This window comes from Cavia porcellus, unplaced genomic scaffold (genome assembly GCF_034190915.1).
Source record: "Cavia porcellus strain 051 isolate PalLab524CR breed Dunkin Hartley unplaced genomic scaffold, mCavPor4.1 scaffold_21, whole genome shotgun sequence".
Lineage (NCBI taxonomy): Eukaryota > Metazoa > Chordata > Mammalia > Rodentia > Caviidae > Cavia > Cavia porcellus.
This window is the reverse complement of record NW_026947504.1, coordinates 61,504,676-61,527,830: the sequence shown is the minus strand read 5'-3', so window position 1 is coordinate 61,527,830 and position 23,155 is coordinate 61,504,676. Positions and strand designations below refer to the sequence as shown.

At 42.2% G+C, this 23,155-nt stretch overlaps 2 protein-coding genes across 3 annotated transcripts in view; both read left to right on the top strand.

The window, feature by feature from the left end:
- Nucleotides 1-6,775, top strand: part of Lcp1 (lymphocyte cytosolic protein 1) — an 81,059-nt gene extending 74,284 nt beyond the window's left edge. For both annotated transcript variants that reach the window (XM_013141138.3, XM_063232763.1), the window contains exons 17-18: nt 2,112-2,236; nt 5,005-6,775. In XM_013141138.3, the coding sequence (XP_012996592.2) occupies nt 2,112-2,236; nt 5,005-5,137 (258 nt within the window). In that variant the 3' untranslated portion in view covers nt 5,138-6,775. The remainder of the gene's footprint in view (nt 1-2,111; nt 2,237-5,004) is intronic.
- Nucleotides 6,776-18,937: 12,162 nt separating this feature from the next.
- Cpb2 (carboxypeptidase B2) overlaps nt 18,938-23,155 on the top strand; it is a 56,503-nt gene continuing 52,285 nt past the window's right edge. Inside the window, exon 1 of the mRNA XM_013141224.3 lies at nt 18,938-19,132. Coding sequence (XP_012996678.1) covers nt 19,059-19,132 — 74 coding nt within the window. The 5' untranslated portion in view covers nt 18,938-19,058. The remainder of the gene's footprint in view (nt 19,133-23,155) is intronic.

Genomic DNA, 23,155 nt, shown 5'->3' with positions numbered 1-23,155 from the left:
AGGCATACTAGTCCCATATTTTGATGGTGTCTATGCATCTTACCTACATTTTTCTAGGTTAAAACTCAGGTGAGGGAGGGAGAGACTTCTTCAGAGTTATCCTGACAGGGTAAGCAAGGCACCACATCATGGTACCAATTCTCTGATTAAAAGTTAAGGGAAAAATGAAAATCTCTTCCTATCTGGAAGAGTGGAGGTGGAACTAGGTAGGGTGCCTCAGTGGTGTCACCAGCTGCCAGCAGGTCACAGCTGTCGGCCACCTCTGCTCTGTCTTAAGCTTACTGCTCTGTCTGAATTGCTATACAGAGAGACCAGGGCGGAAGCTGCTAACTGAAGCTAGCAGATGCTTCTAGAATGAAAAGTCAAACGGAGCTCCAAACTGATGTTCTCTGAGTACCAGGGGCTTTGCTCAGAAGTTCCCCTTCACAGACATTGTGAGACCAGCTATAACTGTCTTCCTCTGGGGAACAGTCCTGGTCCCTCCTCGTCTATCTGTGCTGCCAGGTGCGGCCACCCCTCTACCTTTCAGCACCTCCCAAAACTGTGGGTTTTGAAGCAGAAAAGAAGACTTTAGTGGCTCCATTTTGTTTTCACTTCTCCTTTCTCAAAAGGCTCTGTGGAGACAGAAGCCAAGGCTGATGATGGAAATGAGACTGTGATTCTGTCTTTGCTTTAATTTTGTGGTGGTTCTTTTATTGTATAAACAAAAATAAAGACGGACCCATGATAGTTATTAAAAACTATTATTCTACCTATACAGAAAAGTTGATACTAGAAAACTAGCTCCTGGCAAGGCTCCTGGGTATTCTGTCTTGCTTAGGATTTATTCTGATTCAGGTCCTTAATGCATGATTGCCCCTACCTGTGCCTTGCTAGGGACGCACGGTTTCACTCACAGGTCCCCCAGACTGTGGTCCCCTTCTGGAGCAGGAGAGAAAAGAATCTATGGTGCAGAGGTTTGTGATTCACATCCGCGGTCCCTTTGCAGTCTAGACGTGAGCAGCAAATGCAAAAGAAACCAGCATTTTATGCCAGAATTTTGAGTTCAGGCCCTAGCTCTGCCACTTCACAGCAAGTCAGTCACCCTCACACACTCCTCTACTCGCCTGTAAATTAACATTAAATGGGAGCCTGAGGGTGATAGAGTGTGCACTTAGCATGTGGGAGAAGCCCTGAGTCAAGCCCCAGCACCAGTGCATAAACTTTTGTGTCAATGAAAAAATAAACTTGAAAAACCGAGTTAGAGCGCCACACTCCCCCCAAAAAAGTTTACACAGATGCTTATATCTATGTCTTTTTTTATGTCTATGTCCTGCAGTGACAATCAAGTGAGATTCCCTGTGAAAGCACTGTGAGGCCCCAGCAGCAGTAGTTACCGTCAGTGGTTTTAGTCACATCAGTACCATTACTGTTTCCCAGTAACGGCTGTTTTGTTTCCCCAAAGTCTCCTTGGAAACTGTCCCCCTGCACCCTCACCACTGTCACTGCCACTCACACTGCTCCCCATGTGAAGCAGGTTTTTCTGACATCCTTAGTCTCTTCTTCCTGATGTGATTTCATGTATGTGGTTTGTTGTTGTTGTTGCTTTATTTTTTGCAGTACTGGAGGTTGAACACAGGGCTTATGCACTGAGCTATATCCCCAACCTCCAGCCCCCTTTTAGAGACGGAGTCTCATTAACTCGCCCACCTTGGACTCCACTTGCAATCCTCCCGCCTCAGACTCCCAGAGTTCTGGGGTTGCAGGAGTGCACCACCGTGCCTAGCTTAATGGCTTCCTTTTTAAGTAATTCCTTCCTTTACTCTACTATTGTATAAACATTAGGTAAAAGACATCTTTCAGCCTTTGTGTTTTTCTCTAGTTGTGCTAACTTCCTTCCATTCATCATTTGAGAATGTCTCCTGCTGCTGGAAGAGACTAAGTTTTCTCTGAACTTACTGATAGCCCTACCAAAACTACTGTGAGTTTGAAATACCATGTGCAATGTTGTGGCACTGCCGCCCAAGGCTGTATACATTTCATCTTCAAGAAAGAACCACCCTCTTCCCTTAAACAGGATAGAAATAACCCTGGGATGAGTTGACCAAAGCCCCACCTTTCTTTCTCCACAGGACCCGAGGATTAGTACAAGTCTTCCTGTTCTGGATCTCATTGATGCCATCCAGCCGGGCTCCATTAACTACGACCTGCTCAAGACAGAAAGCCTGAACGATGAAGAGAAACTCAACAACGCAAAGTAAGTAAATAGAGCTGAGATCGCATGGGAAGACCCAGCGGGCCCCTGGGTGTTGGGAAGTGAGTGCTCACGGTTGGGTGCTTTCTTTTCATTCAGTTGCTTTTCATCAGCATCACTTTACATATGGTGCAAGAGCAGTTGAAAGTTCTTTTTGTTAGAATGAGAGCAAAACAAAAATCCAAGAATCTTCTTGTAATTCTTAAACAAGTCTATAGTTAAAACCGATTTCCTAATCCTAATCTACAGGAGATTTCCAAAGTGAAGTTCATGCATAGTCAGGCCCGAACACAAGCACACCATTCATGAATATTTGTGGGTAAAAAAAGGCAGGTACTGAAGATTCAGTACCAGAATCTTCACCAACTAGAGAACAGCTGGCACACACTTTACCACTTTAGGTCACTTTGCCCAATGATTCCTCTAGAACGAGGACCTGCACACTGTAGGCTCTGAGCCAGGCCTGACCCACTGCTTGCGATTATAAATAAAGTTTAATTGGAACATAGTCTATGTGTTTACATATTATCTGTAACTCATTACTTCTCTGAAGTAAGTAGTTGCAATGAAGCCTGCAAAAGTATTTATGGTCTGGTTTTTTATAGAAGTTTGCCAGCGTCTGCCCTAGAGACACCTTCCTCAGAGTAGTCCTTTAGTTTCCTAGGGCTGTCTTAACAAAGTACCACGTCAACTGAGTGGTTAAAACAACAGAAGTTAGTTCTCTGACTGTTGTGAAAATTAGAAGTCTGGAACCAAAGGTGTCAGCAGGGCTGCTTCCTCCCGGGGTCTTTGAGGGAGGACATGTTCCATGCCTCTCTCCAAGGTGCTGGGTGGCCAGAGATCCTTGGCATTGACTGGCTTGTAGATGCATCATTGTGGTCTCTGCCTATATCTTCATCACGTGCCTCTGATTTCACACATGTCTCTCCCCTTTGTGTGTCTCTGCTTCTTATGAGGATACCAGTCCTGTTAGAGTAGGGACTGACCCTACTCCAGCATGAGTTCATCTTGACTAGTTACATCTGCAGTTTCCCTATTTCCAAATAAAGTCACAACTGGAGGTACTTGAGTTTAGGAATTCAACATAACTTTTTTGGGGAAGGGACATAACCAAACCCAATCAAAGATCTAGAATTTATAAGTGTTTGGTACCCAGCATCCCTGCCTTACAATCCCAACAGTATCCTCTTTCTGTTCCTGATTTTGGAAAGTGCGTTGATGAAGAAAAGGATATATAATACAGCTGCGATTACAATAGTGTCAGGGATGGTGCAGAGGGCAGAGGGTAGTCTAGAGCGCCACAGAGCAGTCCAGAAGGAACTGAAGCTTTAGAGCAAATAACATCTAAACTAAGCTGATTGAAGGGACAAGTGAGAGGGAGGTTGACAGATGGAGGACGTAGAAAGAATATTCTAGACAAAGAATATATCCAAAATGGCAGAAAATTTTTTAAAAAATAAAAAGCCTTAAGCTCTGCTGGTCAGAGGGGTGTGATTAGGTTTTAGGCAGTTGCAAGATCACAAGGTGTACAGCTGAGATCCAGGGACTAATTTCAAGTCCAGGCTCCTCTGGACTTTCCCATAAGAGCAAGATGCAAAATCTCGACTGCATGTGATTTTATTTCGAAGTTAACTATGGAGTTTTATACTGTTTTCCTCTACATTTTATAATGACTGTTCAGTAACATTACCCCACCAATAAACAACGTAGAGGAAGTTACTGAGCAGTGGACAAGGGGAAAGAACCGGATTATTCCTGCCTGATGCTCTTCATTTAATCCCAGGGATAAAGTAAGAGTGAAGTTTTTCAGGAGGGCAGGAGAGAGGAACAGGGCCTTAGGCAGGGTGGAAGCTCCAGAGTAGCCATAGTAACAGGCTGCAAGAGAATAAATAAAGTGACTAAGAGAACTAACTGCCAGGTGATAGTTTGGGCTTATTTTAAAGTGGATTACAATGCACAAAATTGTCTTTATGTAACTGTAAGTAAAACAAAAATATTCTAATGTAGCTATGATGTTTTTATGTGAAAAGTATGAAATGCAAAACTGTGCTATTCTAATGTTAAAAACACGTATGTGTGGACGTAAGTTGGAATGAAGCTAGGAATAAAAGAAATGTTATGTAAGCTCAAGGTAGTAGAGGCACATTTTTTCTCTTTTCTATAAAAATGATTCTGTAGGTGAAATATAGTCTGCAGGCTTTTTCTAGCATAAATTCTTGTTGAGTTCTGAGCTTTTTCTTCTCAACATGTTTTTTAACTCAATGGAATGCTCTTAGCTGGGTATGGTTGTGGAATTCTTGTCCTTGGGAGGCTGAGGCAAAAGGATTGCCATGAATTCAAGGCCAGCCTGGGCTACCTAGTGAGTTCAATTAATAACTTGAACTACATAGCAAGACCCTGTCTCCAAACAGCAAAACAAGAGAAGAATGCTCTTGGTGTGACCACACACTTGCAAGGCAGGCACTGACGCCGCTGAGCTAAATCCCCAGCCCCATGGGTATCAAAAGTAGCAGGAGCAAAGGAAGCCCTCCAGGACAAATACTATCCCTGGTCATTATGATGTGGCTGAATGGTAACACTAGTGCTTTGTGGGAAGCCTTGTGGAGCCAAGTTGTGTCTGTGATCTTGGGAGGATGCTGGTGGCTGTCACCGGGGACTCCGTGCTCGAGTTCCGTTCTGACTGTAAGGCAGCTGTAACCATGGTCCGCGGAGGTCTGCTGCTTAACTGCCGTTCAGGCTGTCCCTCACTTGTCTTCTCTTTACTGTTCCAGGTATGCCATCTCTATGGCCAGAAAAATTGGAGCGAGAGTATATGCCCTTCCAGAAGACCTGGTTGAAGTGAACCCCAAAATGGTCATGACAGTGTTTGCATGCCTCATGGGGAAAGGGATGAAGAGGGTGTGAGGCCTGATGGGCCAGGGCAGACATCAACACTCTCAGTTGTGCTGTGAGGGCCCCACACAGCATGCTCCCAGGATGCATGAGGACCATTCAAGCCATTCCAAAGTTTTCAACTTGGTGACATTATAGAACACTCCAAAAAGTGCATATTCACCCAGCCAAGTAACCTCTCCTGCACTTAACAGAAAATGCTTACTTTTTTGCAAAAAAAAAAATTACTTCCTATAAATATTTTTTTATTATTAATTTTTCTTCTTTGAAAATCTAAAGAAAATAAAAGGAAGATATTTTCCAGGCACCCTTTCTGCTTTTGCAGTTAGGACTGAGACTGCAGATTAATTTTTGACGTAATCTTTCAAACTGGTTTTATTTGGCTATCTTTTCCTTCATTCAACATGAGGACCAGGAAGAGGAGATCACAAACCTGTCGTGTCACCTGTTCATTGAGGCCAATAATTAACCCTTCACGGGCCTCTTTCCGCCCCTTCCTCCTGCCTTGTGTCCCAGTGAGTTTGCCCCACTCCCTGTCAGTGCCTGCTCTGTGGCCTACCTCTCCCTGTTGTCCTCCTTGGTCACCTGGTGCATCCTGACAAGTAAGTCAGGCAGTCAAGGAGCCAGGTGTCTCTGGTAGCCTGTAGAAGTAAACTTCACCATCAGGGCCTTTCCTCAGAACCGAGGTACCAAATGGCATCAGTTTTCACTTTCATTCTCTAAGAAGCCCTCCATTTTTAAATCTAGAATTTAGACTCAGACCAATTTGAGCACCTTGAGCACCCTCAGGTAGGTTGTGAGCTCTGGCAGAAGATTGCAAGGTGTGGTAGAAAAGAAAGCCACTAAGGGGCAGTGTAGAGCTATCCCTGAGCACCTGTCCTTTATGGTGCTGCCTCTCTGTACTGTACTTAGCAGTTAGCCCTGCTTGTTAGACCTAATTATTGCACTATGGCTAAATATCTGGTGACATTTGGAAGCAGTCCTGCTCAGCTTTCATTTGCTCTTCAATATCAATATGCAATTGCTGCCAGGTCATATGATCAAAGTTTACCTTTTTGGTACTGCAAAAGCTTTTCATCACCCCTCTGCTCCAGGGGTAGGTAATATGTGCCAATAAATAGCAGTCCCGCTGCCCATCTCCACATACCCCTAGCCAGAAGTCAAGGGCAGAATGAATATATGCTGGGCAAGAACTGCCTTTGTTGCTTTAGGAAGAGCTAATTACCTCGACACTTACAGAATTCCAGACAAAACTAGAACTACCAAAGGCTAAAAAAGCAACAGAGCATTTAGAACCAACACTAGACTCCCTGTGTCATGGTAAATGGGCTCACTGATGAGCTATCTTTTTTAGGGAACCAATTTAATGGAACTTAGCCATTTTTCAAAGCAATTGCAATGCATTGCCCTGGATCCATTCCTTGGCAGTGGGCTCAGGAAGCTAATATGTGGCTCCTTTCGGCTCATAACCAGTATTTCTGCATCTGAATGCAAAGTGGTTGGCTTTGACTTTAGTCTGAACTTCATATAGGCCTGGATGATTTTCCCCCATCTGCCTTCAGGAAAGAAGAATGTTATTGCCTTACTGGAAAATGAAGATTAAAATAATGCTCAAAATCCTTCCAAATAAAATGTGCCCAAGATGAAGTATTTCTGGGTGTTTCCTTATGAATATTTAATAACCCTGTTCTGTAACTCATTAATTTATTTGTTTAGGTGACATACACTGAGTGCCTAATATAAGTAAGACAATGTGTATGGTTTTAGGAATATGCCATAAATAAGACCAGCACCATGTACGTTGATCAGGAAAGGCAGGTGTTGCTCAATGAAAATGAAAGCTGTTACAAGTGGTAAAAAGGGGGTGAGGTGAGATGTGAACCTCTGGCAGGAAGCTAATGGGAGAAATGTTTTAGCTGACACCTGAAGCATAGGCAGCAACTGGTAAGTGAAGAAAGTTGAACTATGAATTCCCAGAAACACGTGGACTGGAGCCATTAAGGCCACACTTGGGAACTGGTGCAAAGTGACTTCTCTAGTGAATGGCAAAGGCCCCATTTGGGTGGGTGGTGCCTGGCGGCCTTTCCCTCTTGGCCAGGAGAGGGTGTGCTTAAGGAAGAGTGTGGTAGGATTCTGCTGCAGCCAGTTCCCTCGCGGCAGGGCTGCTGAGGCAAAGGAGCTGGCCTGCCACCAATGAGACACCTTCACTGAAATCAGAGCCACACCTGCACAGAGGCTAGGATATGGAGTTTCTGTACCTTCTGGATACTCCAGACTCACCACTGGCTCTTTGGGTGGTGTCTCCTACTCTGAACATTCTTACAGCTTTGATACTAAGGCTAGGACTGCCTTTCTCCACACATGCAGAGGCTACAAATAGTATTGTTTGGAATTAGACTACACTGATGAGTCTCAAATAAAAAGTCTGAAGTAGTACAGAACAGCAGAATAAGTACTAGCAAGAAAAAAGATCTATGACTATCTTGGAGAAAAGACCAAAGGAGCCTAGTATGGTAACTTCTTAACTTTAAAATTTTATTGCTACATTTTAAATGATCATTGCAAGAAATTTAAACTGCACTAAAGGATTTACAATAGAAATTCGATCCCCTCTCACCCCTGTGCCCGGTGATGTGCTTTGAAACTAGCTCATTGTTAAACCATTGTTAGCTTGAAATTGACATGATGGGGATATTTACAACACAGAAATTCACAGAAAATCAAGTTTTCTGAATATGGGTTTTAATTCCAGAAGAGCTAGTTCATCAACTGACCTGTCTCTGTGCCAACCCCTCCCAGATCCCTGCCCTAGTCATCAAGTACTCTTACCAGTTTCTTTTGTATTTTTGCAGCAGTCTTCTATATACATATCACATGCTACTCAACCATTTAAAATGCAAATATTAATATATACATCATTCTGCATCTCACTTCTTTCACTTACCTATTTTGAAGATTGTTTCATAGTAGTCCATATAGATCTGCCTAAATCTTTTCAACAAGTCTAAGTGTGTCAATCACTATTTAACCATTTAGATTGTTTCAACCTTTTTACCACAGCAAGTAAGGCCTTGTGAGTAATAGTATAGTCACTTGTTGAGCACATAATGTTTTTTATTTTATTGAACAGAGATTTATCAAATGTCTGCCTGAGAAAAGATATTGAATCCTGAATAATAAAAAAATGCATTCTCTTAAGTTTCCCTAGAGTATTTTACAAAGAACCTTAAGCTTGGAAAGATGCTTAAACTGATCCAAATGTCTCCATTTTGTATCTAAATAAACATGTTATTACAAGAAGAGATAATGTTAGGGCTAGGGATTTAGCTCAGCAGCATAAGCACCTGCCTTGCAAGTGCGGTCATGAGTTCGATCCCTGGTACTAATAAAAAAAAAAAAAAAAGAGAGAGATAATGTGCCTGAATGTGCATACCCATAACGAAAAGCAGAACATGACCAATGTATAACAGATTTGTAAATAAAGAACAGTATTATGTGAGCTCAGAGGAAAAGTCAATTGTGAATAAAGGATCAACAAAAATCTGTGGAAGAGCCCAGGATGATGAATGAAAATTGGGTGGGAACCATGACTTACAGATGCTGATATCCCCCACGGAGACAAGCACACTTCTAAATTCTTAACAAGAGCTCAGAATCTGTGTAGAAATTGGTTTATGTTTGTCATCAGCAAACATCTCCTGACTGCGGGTGATGCCAAACATACCAGAGGAGTTGTGAGAAAAGTTGTGAAACAGACTTACTTGGAAAGTTTTATAATAGAATGGACCGCTGTCTGCCTGGAAATGGTGACATTTGAGCCTGTGTGATGCAATGCATTGGACTGGATGATCCTATAAAGTCTCAACCTAGTAATTTATCCACTCAGACATGTGGGCGTCTGCCCACTCACAGACACAGAGTCTGCCCCAGGTGCATAATTACCATCTCCTTTGTAAAAACGGTGTAAATTTTGAGAGTATTTTAGACAAGCTCATCTCACTGATGCTTAGTCCACAAGGGACATGTGAATGTGCCTCAGTGTCCCTGGGATAGTTCCCGAGCCCACTTTCCTTATGATTACCATACCTATTGTCATTAACCTTTTTTGTTTGTCCACACTAGTGAATCAGAAGGCTCGGCCTAAGGGCCGGCAGTACTCTCCTGATGAACCTGATAGCGTTTAAAAAGTCCAGCATGGCCCTGCCAGTCTCATGATTCAGAAAACAGAGCTCATGTTCAGAATAACTATAAGAAGTGTTGACTGATCCTCTTGTGAAATCCCAACACTTTGATGGTTTCCTGATAAAATTCCTGTAACTCAACCCGTAGCTGCTAGCAATGGCTCTTTTTCTCAGTGTTCTTTCTCCCTGTTTCTGAAAGACAGAATCTTCCTAGTGAGTCTGTAAGTGAATGACACACAAAAAACTGTGTAAGTGTTTTCTCATGTCTGAAGGCTACATTAATTTAATAATCCATCTTCTGTCAGGCACAAAAACAGATAACCTAGTGATACCACCTATCACTATTAACAACTCAAGGAAAAGTGGAGATAATTCTTATGTTATCTTGAGGTAAGGTAGAAAAAAAAATAAAAATAGGTAGACAGGAGACAAAGGAATTTAATTTTAAGAAACTGCATCTTCAAGACACAGTCAACATGACCCAACTTACCAAGCCTTTTTCACCCCCAGGCTTGTTTTTCTTCCAAATAAATTCCTAGGAGTGTTAAAGATACAATAAGTGCATAAATTTAATCCGATGGACTGATACTACGAGTCCATCAATTCCATGGACTCCCACTCTCAAAGAAACGCTACTATTAATTTGATACTGTATTTCGAATTTAGCCCACTAATGAGCAGCCTGACCTTAAGGAAACAGACAGCAGGTAAATGATAAATAACTCAGAGAAATAAGCATTGTGGGTCCTCCGCTTTGAGGACACCCCAAGACCACATAAATATCCTATAAGGGTTGACTGATTGTGTCCATGGCGTAGGTAACACCCAACTAAATTGGCTCAGCACAGTTTTGGGTGTGGAGGACCTATCTTGGGGCGATTGTCGCCAGAATGGTATATTGTGAAATGAAAGAGGAAGGATTGCTTCTGCTTTCTTTGGAGGAGCTCTAATCTTCACCTTCACCTTGCGTGTCAACTCCTGGCGTTTAGTATAAACTCTTCAGCCTCCAGCAGAGCCCCTCAGCCTCCTGCTACAGCCTCGTGTGGGGCACGGCATGCAGCTCCAGGCTGCACCCTTCGGATCCCCAGTGCACAGACCGACCTGCACTCCTCCACCCCTGACTGTGGGCGGCCATTGTAAGCCAAGATGTAAAAGTCTTGTATATTTGTATATCTGGTATATGTTTCTCTGGTACACACTGACTGGTACACATCCCAACCCCAGATCATACTGCATCTCCCCGTCAAGTGCTTGAACTTCTTTCTGAGCCTTTCTGCTTTTTCTTCTCCCTCTTCTTTTTCTTTCCTCCTCCTCTTTCTTCTCTTCCTTCTCTTTCTAATACTGGGGATTTAATTCAGGACCCAGTCAATGAACTAAAACCCCAATCCTTTTCTTACATTTTATTTTGAGCCAGGGTCTCTAAGTCACTATTTGCCTGGTCTAGGCTCAAATATTGTGATTTTCTTGCCTCCACTTCCCAGTGCTGACATTAGCAGCATGCTGAATCGCACCCACATTACACACTTCTGTTATTTGGCCTAATAAATCTGCTTATCCCTCTCATTGATGGGCCCTGCGATTCTTTTCTATGATGAGTGAGAAACCGATTCAAGCTGAGATCCCTATATCCCTTCCAGAGGATTTCCTTGAACCCCATCTTACAGCAAACTGACACATCAAAATCGAGGACTTACATTTAAATATTTTAATAGCTATCAGACATCATTTTTAGAGTAGAGATCTTTAGAGAATTAAAATGCAAGCAATATTTAATTCCAAAACTATATGGGATCTCACACAAAATTTTATGATTCAGTAGGCATTTCTGCATCCAGTGAGTGACAACATGGGCTCGCTTTTAAAAGCATCAAACGTTCAATCCTTCCTGCTCTAAGTATAGGGATCAGGCCAGAGGCTGCTGGAAGCTAGTTAGACATGCAGAATCTCAGCCCTGACCCCCAGCCTGCTGAATCAGGTTCTGTATTTTTATATGCTCTCAGATGATTTTGTGCCTTGGTTTGAATATTAGTCATCCAGGATTCATGTGTTAGAAACTTAATCCCAAGGTCATATATTAAAGCTCCAATGGACCCTTGAGTTATGACCAACCTGACATACCAACAGCTTGGATTATGACCAACATTTTCATGTTAATTTATAAGCAAGGTCTTGAGTTATGAACCAAATGCCAGCTTCTTGTGCTTTCAGGAGGTTCCAGGTGCAGATTTAACCTTTAAAGAGTCCTGGAAGGAACATTACCACATCCTTTCCTGTGTGGGGTGAACTGAGAAATCCTATTCTAGTGCTCTCTAAGGACATGAAATCTGCCTGTAGATGGGAGAGAGACTTTGAAGACAGTGGAGAGGAGCCTGAGCCTTCAATTGATAACCTGAGTTATAACCAGCCCTCAGGAATGAATTGGGTTCATGAGACCTTTGAGAGATGATTTGATCATGAAAACTCTGCCCTCAGAAATGGATTAATCTATTCATGGATTAACAATCTATCATGGGAGTACTTTAGTTATAAAAGCAAACCGTCTCTGACACACTTACTATATCTCACCATGGAACAATCTGCACCATCTCAACCTTCCACAGAGGCCCCAATGGCAAGGAAGCCCTCACCAGCTGCAGCGCCTTGATGTTGGATTTCACAGGCCCTGGAACTGTAAGAAATAGGTTTCCTTTCTTTATAATTACCAGGGCTGTGGCATTCAATTATAGCAGCAGAAAGGGGAGTGAAGCAGTCTTTATGTCCATTAAAGTTTGCGAAACACTATCTTGGAAGAACAGAGATCTCATCGAAAGATCTACAGTGGATAGCAGACTGAATTAGCCAGCTTCCAGTCTCACTTTTCCTTTTACAACTGAACTTGAGGGGTTGGAATGTCTTTCCATTAACATTTCTCACCAACAACGCTCAGTTGAGCTAGCCAGAGTACCTTTGTCCTCCATTAGGCATGTTCCCTACCACCCAGCTCCGCCCTCTGAGGTCCCCCCTCACCTTGGTCCTCTCTTTGTGGCACTCACTTGTCACAGATCCAAAGAGCAGCATTGTCTGGTCCTGCAGCTACTGTAAAGTTGTCTCTTGGCACAACATTCTCCTATTGGCTACTGAGGGCTGTCTCTTTAATGAGTCTGACCCAGTCAATTCTTTATCTCTCAAGTCCTCCACCAGCCGCATCAAGAACTCCTTGATTTTCTCGTAGTCTCTGAAGCAACTCTATGACTTTCATGGCAGCTACGTAACTTAGTAATCCAAACTGCCGCAAAGGCCTCCAGTGTTATTCCACCCTCCCTTAAAACTTAAAACCAGTGCTTTGCGATGGTTTCCAAGTGTTATTGTAAGGCTCAAGTCAGACATGCCTTTCCCAGTACCCAACCTGCCCGCTAGCAGGAGCATTGTTCTCAACTCAATACTGGTTCCCTCAGCAAATACAGGATGTTGTAAAAAGAGACAAAATGGAGCAAGAATCCTCCAAAACACCCAAACATTTACAGCAGATGCCTTTTGCAGAATGACTAGGCCCACAACCTCCCAAATGAGTGGGTGGGGAAGGTTTAAATAAAACAGGTAACTGGTATGATTTTAGGGCTCCAGAAAGATGAAACCCCTCTAGCAGAATTTGAGATTGTCTGGGGGCTGAGACAAAGAACGCCTCAAGGTGGCCCGTATTTATTTGGTTTCAAACAAAGGAAAGAGTTAAAGTGGAAAACACGGGTAATTGAGTAGGACCTGGGGAGTCTGTTCAAGGACTTTCCCAAGTCGTAAATTATACCAATCAGGAGAATGAGTTTATCTCTAAGCTGACATTTATTGCAGGAGTGTGGAGCCCATAACTACAGTCTCTATTTAGTTAATTGGGGGTTGGAGCCAGGCATCTTCAGCTGTGGCCTTGTCTTGTCCTTTAAAGCATCACAGCATCACAGGCCACTTCAGATCTTAGCTAGAACCAGTGATTCACAGAGGTTCACTTACTACAAATCCACTGCATATCTCCAGACAAGGGGCCTGGGCCTAGGCCGAGTACAGACTCACAAATAAGCATAAAAAGCCAATTGATTAAATTTAAATCCTGCTCAAAGCTGTTTTGTAGGGATCTCTATGATTCCTCAGGGACTTTGCCCACCAAGGCACAAAACACCCAGAGGACTTTGACTACTGATGCTTACTAACATCTTCCAGCCTAATGTGCTTTGCCTTCTTTCAAACTCTATAAAAAAAATCTCACTTCTCTTCATTGCAGACAGATGGCCCCTTCTCCCTCTGTCTGCCTGCACCCAGGCACAATAAATTCCACTCTGTGTTGCCTTCACACAAGCCTGGTGGGCTCAGCTAGTCTCTGCCTTGTGCCTTTTCTTACAGTCATAACTTCATTATTATCTACAGTGAGTTTGTAAATCCCTAGTGGTAGAAAGAGAGAAAAATGTCTACAAGTAGAATGACTATAATATGCAAGGATGAAAGGGGCTTGAAATCGTTAAGGAACAGGAAGACCAGTCAGGATGGCTCCTAGAGAGAAAGAACTGCCCTATCATGAGAAACAGATGAACAAGCGAAGGCTTACAAATAATTCTCAGAGAGTCACCTAGGGAGTTTGGGCAACAAATGTCCCAGATCCCACCCTGAGACTCAGTGTCTACCAGAGATTCTGCAGCCTGTGATTCAGATCACTCTTGTGATCCAGAGATGTTCTCAATACTGGCGGCACTTTGCAACATCTGAGGAGCTTTAGAAATGCTGATGCCTATATTCTGTCCCCTGAGATTTAGGCATAATTGATTTGATGTTCACTCAAGGTAGCTAGATCCTAAAAGTGACTCGAACAGGTCATCAAGTAATAAAAGAGCTGCTTTTCTGTAGCCTGGGAAGTTGCTCCAGTAATGACTGGAATATAAGTGGGAGCCAGGACAATAGAAGGGGGAGTCGGTCAGAAAGGGGTACCGAAAGCATGGAAATGTTACAAAAAGAAGCCTGCTTTGTTTACACGGTAACTATCCAGTCACCAAGCATTTGCCTATCTGGGTGCCAGGTAACTTTCTTGGTACCACAGATCTCAGGCCCAGTCTTACCAACCACAATAAGGGGATCAAGTGCATTCAGGCCTCAACTCTGCCTTTCAAATGACTTCTAGGATGACATCACCTTTCATCTCCCCTTGAAACACAAGAAGCCAAATATCTCAAGACTTTGTGTGAATTATAGGACTGGTACACTTTCAATGAATAAACATGAGCGAAAATGCATGAAGAGAAAAAAGATTTATCAATTATGTGTCTTCAAAACCTTCTAAGATTATGCAGCTTTAATAGCAGAATGATTTTGAAAGGAAAGCTTGCAAATTGAATTGTACCTAGACTCATAATAAAATGGCAATAAGTTAATTAACTATCAGCACTTATCTAACAACAAGCCTGAACTACAGAGCCATGTTGAGGCTAGCCAAGGTCACTGTGGTATCTTCCCTGATTCTCAAACTGCTCCAATTTAAGAGACACTCAAGGCAGACGCTCATCAGGGAAGTTATCTTCATCAATACAGCCTTAATAAAGACAGAGGGCTAGGGCTCTTCCTGAAATATTTGCCATATTATTTTTGCCACCTAATGTTCCAAATTGGCTTGAGAACTAATGTGCAAACTACCTAGGTCCTGGGGCATGATTAAATCAGATAAATCTACTAGGATTAGCTTGCCTTTGTGAAGGTAGCTTATTACTTGACTCTCAGAAAATAGCAGTGGAAGAAGACTAGCTATTCCCAAGGTCAGGATGAGATCTAGCCAAAGCACACATTGATCTCGGCCACTCCTTCCTTTTACCTTTTTAATATGAATGAGATGTGCTGAGCACCTGTTTTTCCCAGTTACTTTCAGATGTTTCCTGTATAAGTCAGTGCTTTTGAGCAAAACATTTAATGCAAGACATACATACATATATATATATATAAGAACTTACAATACTGGCTTACATTGTTCACGCACAGAGTCAGGTGTGGAAAAGGACAAAAGGGCTGTCTCTGTGCTGGAGATCCAGCTGGAGATCTAGATGAAGGCTGGGAGCTCATTGTAGTGTCCGGAGCAGGTCCCTGTCAGGAGGCCAATGGGTATGCCATAGAGGCTGAAGAGTACCTTTGAAGCCAGGAGACGCTGTCCAAGGTAAAGGTGAAGACTTCAGCTCCCCCTAAGAAACAGAAGCAAGCCTTCCTTCTTTGCTCCCCTTATTGTTCCGTTCAGGCTGCAAGCCTCCTGCTTGATGCCATTCACACCAGGGTAGGTCTTCTATGTTCTATAAATCCCCTCGGCCACACCCAGTGATGATCCCATTTAGTTGGGCATTTCTTACTCAGATTGACACAACAGTTAACTATTACACTGCCCTATCCTCACAACAGCTCTCTGATGCAGGTTATTACTAACTTTACTTTTTTCCAAAGAAGAAGCTGTACATCCAAGAGACCAAGAGGTTTGCAGGTGACAAGAGATCCCACAACTAGGGGTGGAGCAATTGCATGCATCTTCTGTGTACCTTCTGTGTCCCCACAAGGTACCATGACCAGCATAGAGGCATCCAGGAGGATGAGAAGCAAAGAATGTAAGTTTCCTGACAGCCTGCTGCCCTTGCTCCGTCCCTTCTTCCTTCTTTATTCCTCCTTTTCTTTCCAGTCAAATTCAGCTTGTCAATGTCAGGGTTGAGGATGCTTGGCAGGATACAACTGTGTAATATTTGTACCGCTCCCACAAATTCTCCTGGACTTCCTCGTAGCTTAACCCCCCATAGGCTCAATTCCTGCCAACAAGTTACCTATTATCTGTTTTAGGTTTGCCTTTCATACAGTATCATGTCAAAGAAATAATACAATCTAATCTTTTCATACATGGTTAGTTTTATGTGACATAATGCTGCTGAGACATGTTTCAACACTCTGTTTTTCTTTACTGTTGAGTAACAGTTCATTGCATGGGTGTATCATAGTTGATTTATCCACTTCCTGATGGCTGGATGTTTGGATTAACTCCCGTCTTTTGCTATCGTGAATAAAGCTACTGCAAACATTTGCCATTTTGCACACTCAGCTGCTCTGACATTCAAGTCTTCCTCTAGACAAATGCTCATATTACACTTGCATAAACATCTAGGATAGAACTTCTGGGACATATCATGAGGATGTACCTAACTTCTTGAAGAACTATCAAACTGATTTTCAGAGTGGCTCTGTCATTTTGCACTCTCTGCTCAGGTTGCTCTTCATTCTCACCGTTGCTTCCTATTTCCAGCCTTTTTCACTTGAACCATGCCAGGAGTATGTGGTGGTGAATTTTAGTTTTAATTCTCATATCCTTAATAATGAGTGATGCTCAAGAATCCTCAGGATTCTCATTAAGAGATCATAAAGAGGATTTCAAGATATATAACTGGTAGAGCACTTGCTTTGTTTGCATGTGGGCCTGATGCCAACCCTCAGAGCTAGAGACAAAAACTGGGACAGAGTCAGCAGAAGGGATTTTATTCATAAAATACTAGTCAGTAATCTGGACAGACTAGGCATAGTGGTGCTCAGGCAAGAGGATGGAAAGCTGGAGACCAACATAGGGAATTTCAGGATTTAGAGAGACCCTGTCTCAACATAAATTAAGTATATAAATAAAAAGGACTGCCATGTAGCTTAACGCAATAGTCCCTAGCTCAATTCTCAGTGCTAAAATTTTTTTTTAAATAGGAAAGGAAGGAAAAAAAGAAAAGAAAAGAAAAAGAAACAATCAGTTACAAGACATGAAGAAAGCTAAGAAACTTCCCTGGAAGCCCCAACCCAAGGGACTAGTGGAAATACTAGCTGATAACAGTATGGTGGTTTCCAAAGATTGAAGAAATAGCTAAATCCTCGGATAAAAGGTATATTCTGTGCACTGTGCAAGATAACACCAAGTAAATCCACATCTAGAACAGAGTAGTGGGTCTGGGAAGCGTCAAAGATACAGTCACTCAAAACCATCAAGTACAATGGACAGCTTCCCTGGAGGGAACAATGGCAGGGTCTTACCAAATAGCAACAGATGCCAAGACACAAAGCATCTGTCACACAGCAACACCACAAGCAGCTAAACTAGCTTTTGAAAGTAAGGGTAGAATACAGTTAAAACTAGATACCCAGAACATGAAAGGTTGTGCCACTTGCCTCCACTTAGTTATGTCTAGTTAAGTTCCTGCTCGGTCTCCTGCACATCAACAGCAGCCACAAACCAGACTGAGGTCACAGTGAGCAGCATCCCACCTCTTTCCACTGAGATACACCAGTGAAATGCACAGATCGTTAGTGCCCAGTTAGATTAATTTTTTTTAAAAAAATTGTATCCTTGAGTAAAAACCCTCCAAAAAAGGGAATTTTGAAAGATTTTTCATCATAAAGAAATGTAAAGCAATGTATTAATTTTATACCCTCTGGAAAAAACACATGACACATATTTGTGGGATAAAGTGGACAAAATTTATCTGCATATTGTCATGTTTGTCTAAAGTTACTTTTTGTGTTTAAAAACAGCTAAAAGCTATTTGGGCTTGCTGTTTGCTTCAGTGTGTTTCTGTTATTCATTTGAAACAGGTTCATTTGCTTGCATTTGTGCTCATTTAAAAATGTATTTGCTTTGAATATGTGAAAACATAAATGGTCAATTGAGGATTACTCAAAAAGTTATTCAGAAAGTCTCCCTCTCCCATTCCTTCTGTGTGGTTCTGACTCCCTCGTCCCTTCTGCATCAGTATAGGTGGACAGGTTCATCAGTTTCCTCTGTCCTCTGGGTGTGTGTATTTTCCACAATTGAATAACTACACATATATCTTCTTGTTTCCTCTTAATTCAGAATATAGTTTCAGTGGATGTCACCCCCATCATTACATTTGTTTCAATTGGTTCACACTCAGAAGGAGACTTTGAAATCTGTCTTTTTTGCCCTTAGTTGTTCATTGGGGACAAGCTGGTTTGTTTTGCAAATTTCTTTATCCTGAGCTCAAGAACATTCAAATGCCTTTACAAATGGAATTGCAGGGAAGGGTGCCTTACAGGGCTTAGATAAGGCTTTGTATTAACAGAATATTTAATAATGCCACTTGCAAACTGAGGAGTGGTGTGCACTGATTTAGAAGATGGCTATTATAGTGACTTTCCCAAAATTAATGTGACTTTGAGCTGTTAATGCTTTTGCTGCTTGAACTAGCCTGCATAACACAGAATTCCTTCTTGAAGTGGATCCATCCTTTCATGAGGTCAAGGACAAATATTCTGAGTGGAGATTTTTCAGCCTTGCATTAGCCACATATGTGAGGATTCCCCCTTTAAGGACTTCGCCCAAGTTAAAAATGTTGAAAAAGCAAGCAGCAAGCCCTCACGATCTCCCTCGTGTGGGCTCTGAGCCATCAGTCAGTATTCCCTGGCTGAGACTCTTCAAAGAACCAGCCACTACGTTACCTACTGTACTTTCTTCTCAGCCTTAGCGTCTGTGAGGGATTAAACGTTCTCTAGCTGGCCTGCACTAGGAATCACCAATCTCCGCATACTCTCACACTCCCATAATCTCCAGGCACCCAACGCGTGTTCTCTTTGCAGGGGTGGCGACAGAAACTGAGCTGACTGAGCCACAGGAGTGAGATGGAACACACCGTTATACTTTAACCACTCTGTAAAGAGGGCTCTTGTGCAATCCACTATCCAGGCCTTTCTCTTCGGAGAATTTTGGGGTGCAGCAAGTCTCCACTGGGATGAAGCATCTGAGCGTTGGAGTCCTTGTCGCCATTATTTTTCTATGTGAGCAGCATGGCTTTGCCTTTCAGAGGTAACTCACTAGGACCCCACACTGTGCTGGGGTGCTTCACTCTTCAGCTTGCCTCACACTGAACTGAGTCTGTGTACCGGACTCAGAGCAAAACATGAAAGTGTGAGGGCCAGAATTCTGCCGCATTGCTCTGACAAACAAGTGGATTTAGTACAAGAGATCATCACTAGATGTAGCGTCTTTAATTCTTTTCTGGCTTAGTTTTATTACCGGGTTTACCCTGGGTGGTTAATATATTCAGTGCATCTAGGGGAATGAAAGAAATGGAATCTTTTGGAAAGGTAGTCATTTGTACCTAACATGGCACATGATTTACCTTCCTCGTGTCATCAGGTATAAAACATTTAACTATGAATGACTTATTTTCATATTGGATGTGAAATATAGGAAAAGAGAGTAAAGGTATTAAATAAGAAATCTGGATCATGCATGGTTATTCAGTATGGTATATAAAATGAGTATTTGTGCTATAAAGAACAATAAATATACATATCTAAATCTTATTTTGCTTAGTAGAGTGATCCTGTTAGGATATTCTTCCATAAACTACTCAGAAAAACAAAAAACAATCCTATAGCACATAATAAATAAATAGTTCCAGCGTACAGGAAATGTAATTTATTAATTAGTCAATTTTAGTCTTTTAAAAATTGATATTTATTCTTTTGGAATTGTTTTTGCATTTGTTTCACTTCCATAATTCTTTTCTTACCTATTTATCTTTGAGACAGAAGCCTCTACTCAAGTTAATGAAAGGCAGAGAGAAGGGATATATGCAGAGGCACACACACTAGAGACAGAGAAAACTCTCAAAAACCTTTAGCAACAAATATCCAGTGGAAAATAGTTCAGATAATAGAGCTTAACTTACGACCCCCAAACTGTGTTTGTATGTGATCACCGAATAGTTGTGGAGTCTCTTTGTTCAATATGGTTGTCAGGTATCAAGCCACCGATTCCATGGTAAAGTAGCGGTCGTTTGGAATTGATAGAGATGTAAAAACTGTGAGTGATCGGGACGTAGGTCTCCATTTTATCAGTAAGTCAGATGAACGAAACTCCCAAGGTCTTTGCTTGTTCTGATTTCCATAATTTGATGATTGTCTTTAAGGAAAAGGGAGGCTGAGGGAGGAAAACTGTACATCTGTCCACCACGGTTTCTGTGCTCGCTGACTGAGGCGAGGGAAGCCGAAATTCATGGTTACTCAGCACCCCTGTTTATGCCTCAATCTGGGCTCAACACTCAGCAATGTTATCTTTTTAAATGCCTGTAATTCTACACTTTAGAAATCTTTCTCCTCTTCCTCCTCCTTTTCTTTTTCATTCTCTCTGCCTCTCTGCCTCTGCCTCTCTGTTTCTATCTCTCTGTCTCACTCTGTGTCTGTGTCTGTGTCTGTGTCTGTGTCTGTGTCTGTGTCTGTGTCTGTGTCTGTGTCTGTGTCTGTGTCTCTCTCTCTCTCTCTCTCTCTCTCTCTCTCTCTCTCTCTCTCTCTCAGGGCTGAACCAGAGTCTTCTTTTTTTTTCTTTAATTTTCAGACTGTCTCCCTAAGTCACTAAATTGCACGGGCTGGGCTCAAACTTGGAATCTTCTTGTCTCTGACTCCCAGAATGCTGGCATTACATAGGCATCAGTCGCTGTGTTTATTTGTTGTTGGTTTTTCTTTGTGGCCCCTTTATGTTGCCAGGCTGGGCCAGAACTCTTGGGCTCAAGGGACCCTCTCACCTCATGTTCAGAGTAGCCCAGGCTGCAGGGTCTCTCTCCCCATGCATCCAACACATTCTAGGAATATTGTTGGACGTTTTACAGAGGAGAAAACTGAACCCCCATAAGAATAAATGATAAGGGGCTGGGGATTTAACTCAGCGGCATAAGCATCTGCCTTGCAAGTAGGCAGTCATGAGTTCAATCCCTGGTACCAACAAAAAGGAAAAAGACAAAAAAAAAAAAAAAAGAATAAATGATAAGCACAAACAAGAAGTGCAGGGTTTGGATCCAAACCCACCGCAGCTCTTTCAACTCTGCGTATGTAGCTTTGCCTCTAGTAGAAACTAGGAAAGGACTCAGCTTCAAGGGAGGTCAGATTTTGTCACGTGCATTGGAGAGGACAGTCGCTTGGCATGGCTGCACTTGAGAAGGTTGCCTGGAGCACAGGTGAAGACTTCAAGGTCCTCAGTTACCAGCAGGTGTGCATATGACTTCAGCACCAGGTAGCACCAGCCCTTTGGAACTGGTTGTTGCAGAGTTTGGTACAAGGGCTCACATCAGGTTTCCATCTCTATTGTTGTTATTGTTGTTTTGTTTGAGCCAGCATCTTGCTATATTGCCCAAGTTAGCCGAAAACTCTTGACCTCAAGCAACCCTTCTGCTTCAGTCTCCCAGTGACTGGGACCACAGGCAGTGCCACTTTCCACTGTCAGGCTGCCCTGTGGATTCCATGGTGAACTGATCTCCTGGGAAGGGTAAGTAGTTGCAAGACACACTAAAAGTTTCCATGTCTTCTAAGTAAGTGAGTATGTAGCACGGTAAAGAAGGAGATAGAGAAAAACAGTGAAAAATAAGGGAAAAGTGTCCTCATTCTTGGTTTTTCTTACTTGAGCATGTTCTCTGAAATTTAATTGATACGCTTGAAGAGGAAGTAAAATGTGACTATAACTTAAGCACAGACTATGACATTGAAAATGTTTCATATTTTATGTGTACTGTGGAGGCCCCTGTGTGGTAGTGGTTGTGGTTGTGTGTGTGTGTGTGTGTGTGTGTGTGCGTGTGTGTGTGTGCGCGTGTGTGCACACGGTGAGGAGACAACTGCCTTTTGCAGACAGATGCATGTCTGAATTCTGGGTTTTGTCCTTTCCCTGAGACTAACATGGCAAACTTGTCTTTCTGTGAGTAAAAGTAATTTTATTTATTTTTTATCAAATGTTTCTGGGCTCTGTCTTTCTAGGAACAGCCTATTACTGAAACTAAAAGAGAAATCTAATTTCATTCGGAGTGACAGCCTTTGATAAATTATTCTTCGTTGGGAGAATACAAGCCTTTCCAGAAAGAGCTGAATCTGGCTTTTCCCTAAAGCTGTTCTTGTTACTGTTTTCTTGTCACGATCATTTTCCTAATAACAGTTTGTACTCAGGCAGTCTCTCAGCGGCTGATTTGTAGATGCATTTTGATAAATCTCATCGGTGAGATGCTCTGGATTGACAACCAAAAAATAAAAATTTTTAAAAGGCATAAATACCACACGGCAAAGAGGAAGGCAGCCAAAAGGAGCCCCATAGCGCCACATGCACTCGATTTTAAAAGCCAAACAGTATAAAGGGTAAAAAAAAAAAAAAAAAAAATACCAGCAAGGCTCTTGTAAACAAAGCCATCAATTCGTATTGTGCAATGATTACCAAAGTGCAGTCTGTCAGCAAAGACTATCTGTTTAGAAAAGAAAGTGAGAAAAATTAGGAAGAAAAAAAGGGAAAGGACCTGAAATGGGGTTGCTGAGGATGGAGGGCTCCTGAAACATTAGTGGACCACAGGATGCGTTCTCTCTGTGATTCTGTACACTGTCTGGTTACCTGGAGAACAGTTTGTTCCTTCCACTTGTCTTCTACTGATATATTATTTTCACTCCAGAGAAGAGACCACTGGTAGTCTAAAACACTGTAGTGCATGCAAGGAAATTGTAGCCTGGAGCCATGTTCCATTGTTCAGAAGCATCTTAGCAGTTTTGTAAATTTAGCATAATCCTTCAGATGTATGACAAGTATGAAGCTTCTCCTGTAAACCATAGCAGGGACAGGACAGACCTTGACAGACGTAACCACATTCTCCTTCTTCTTCTTCTTCTTCTTCTTCTTCTTCTTCTCCTTCTTCTTCTTCTTCTTCTTCTTCTTCTTCTTCTTCTTCTTCTTCTTCTTCTTCTTCTTCTTCTTCTTCTTCTTCTTCCTTCTCCTCTTCTTCCTCCTCTTCTTTTTCTTCTTCTTTGGTTATACTTTCCATTCTATTTTGCTGCAAGGATTCTTTTTTTCACAAGAGGT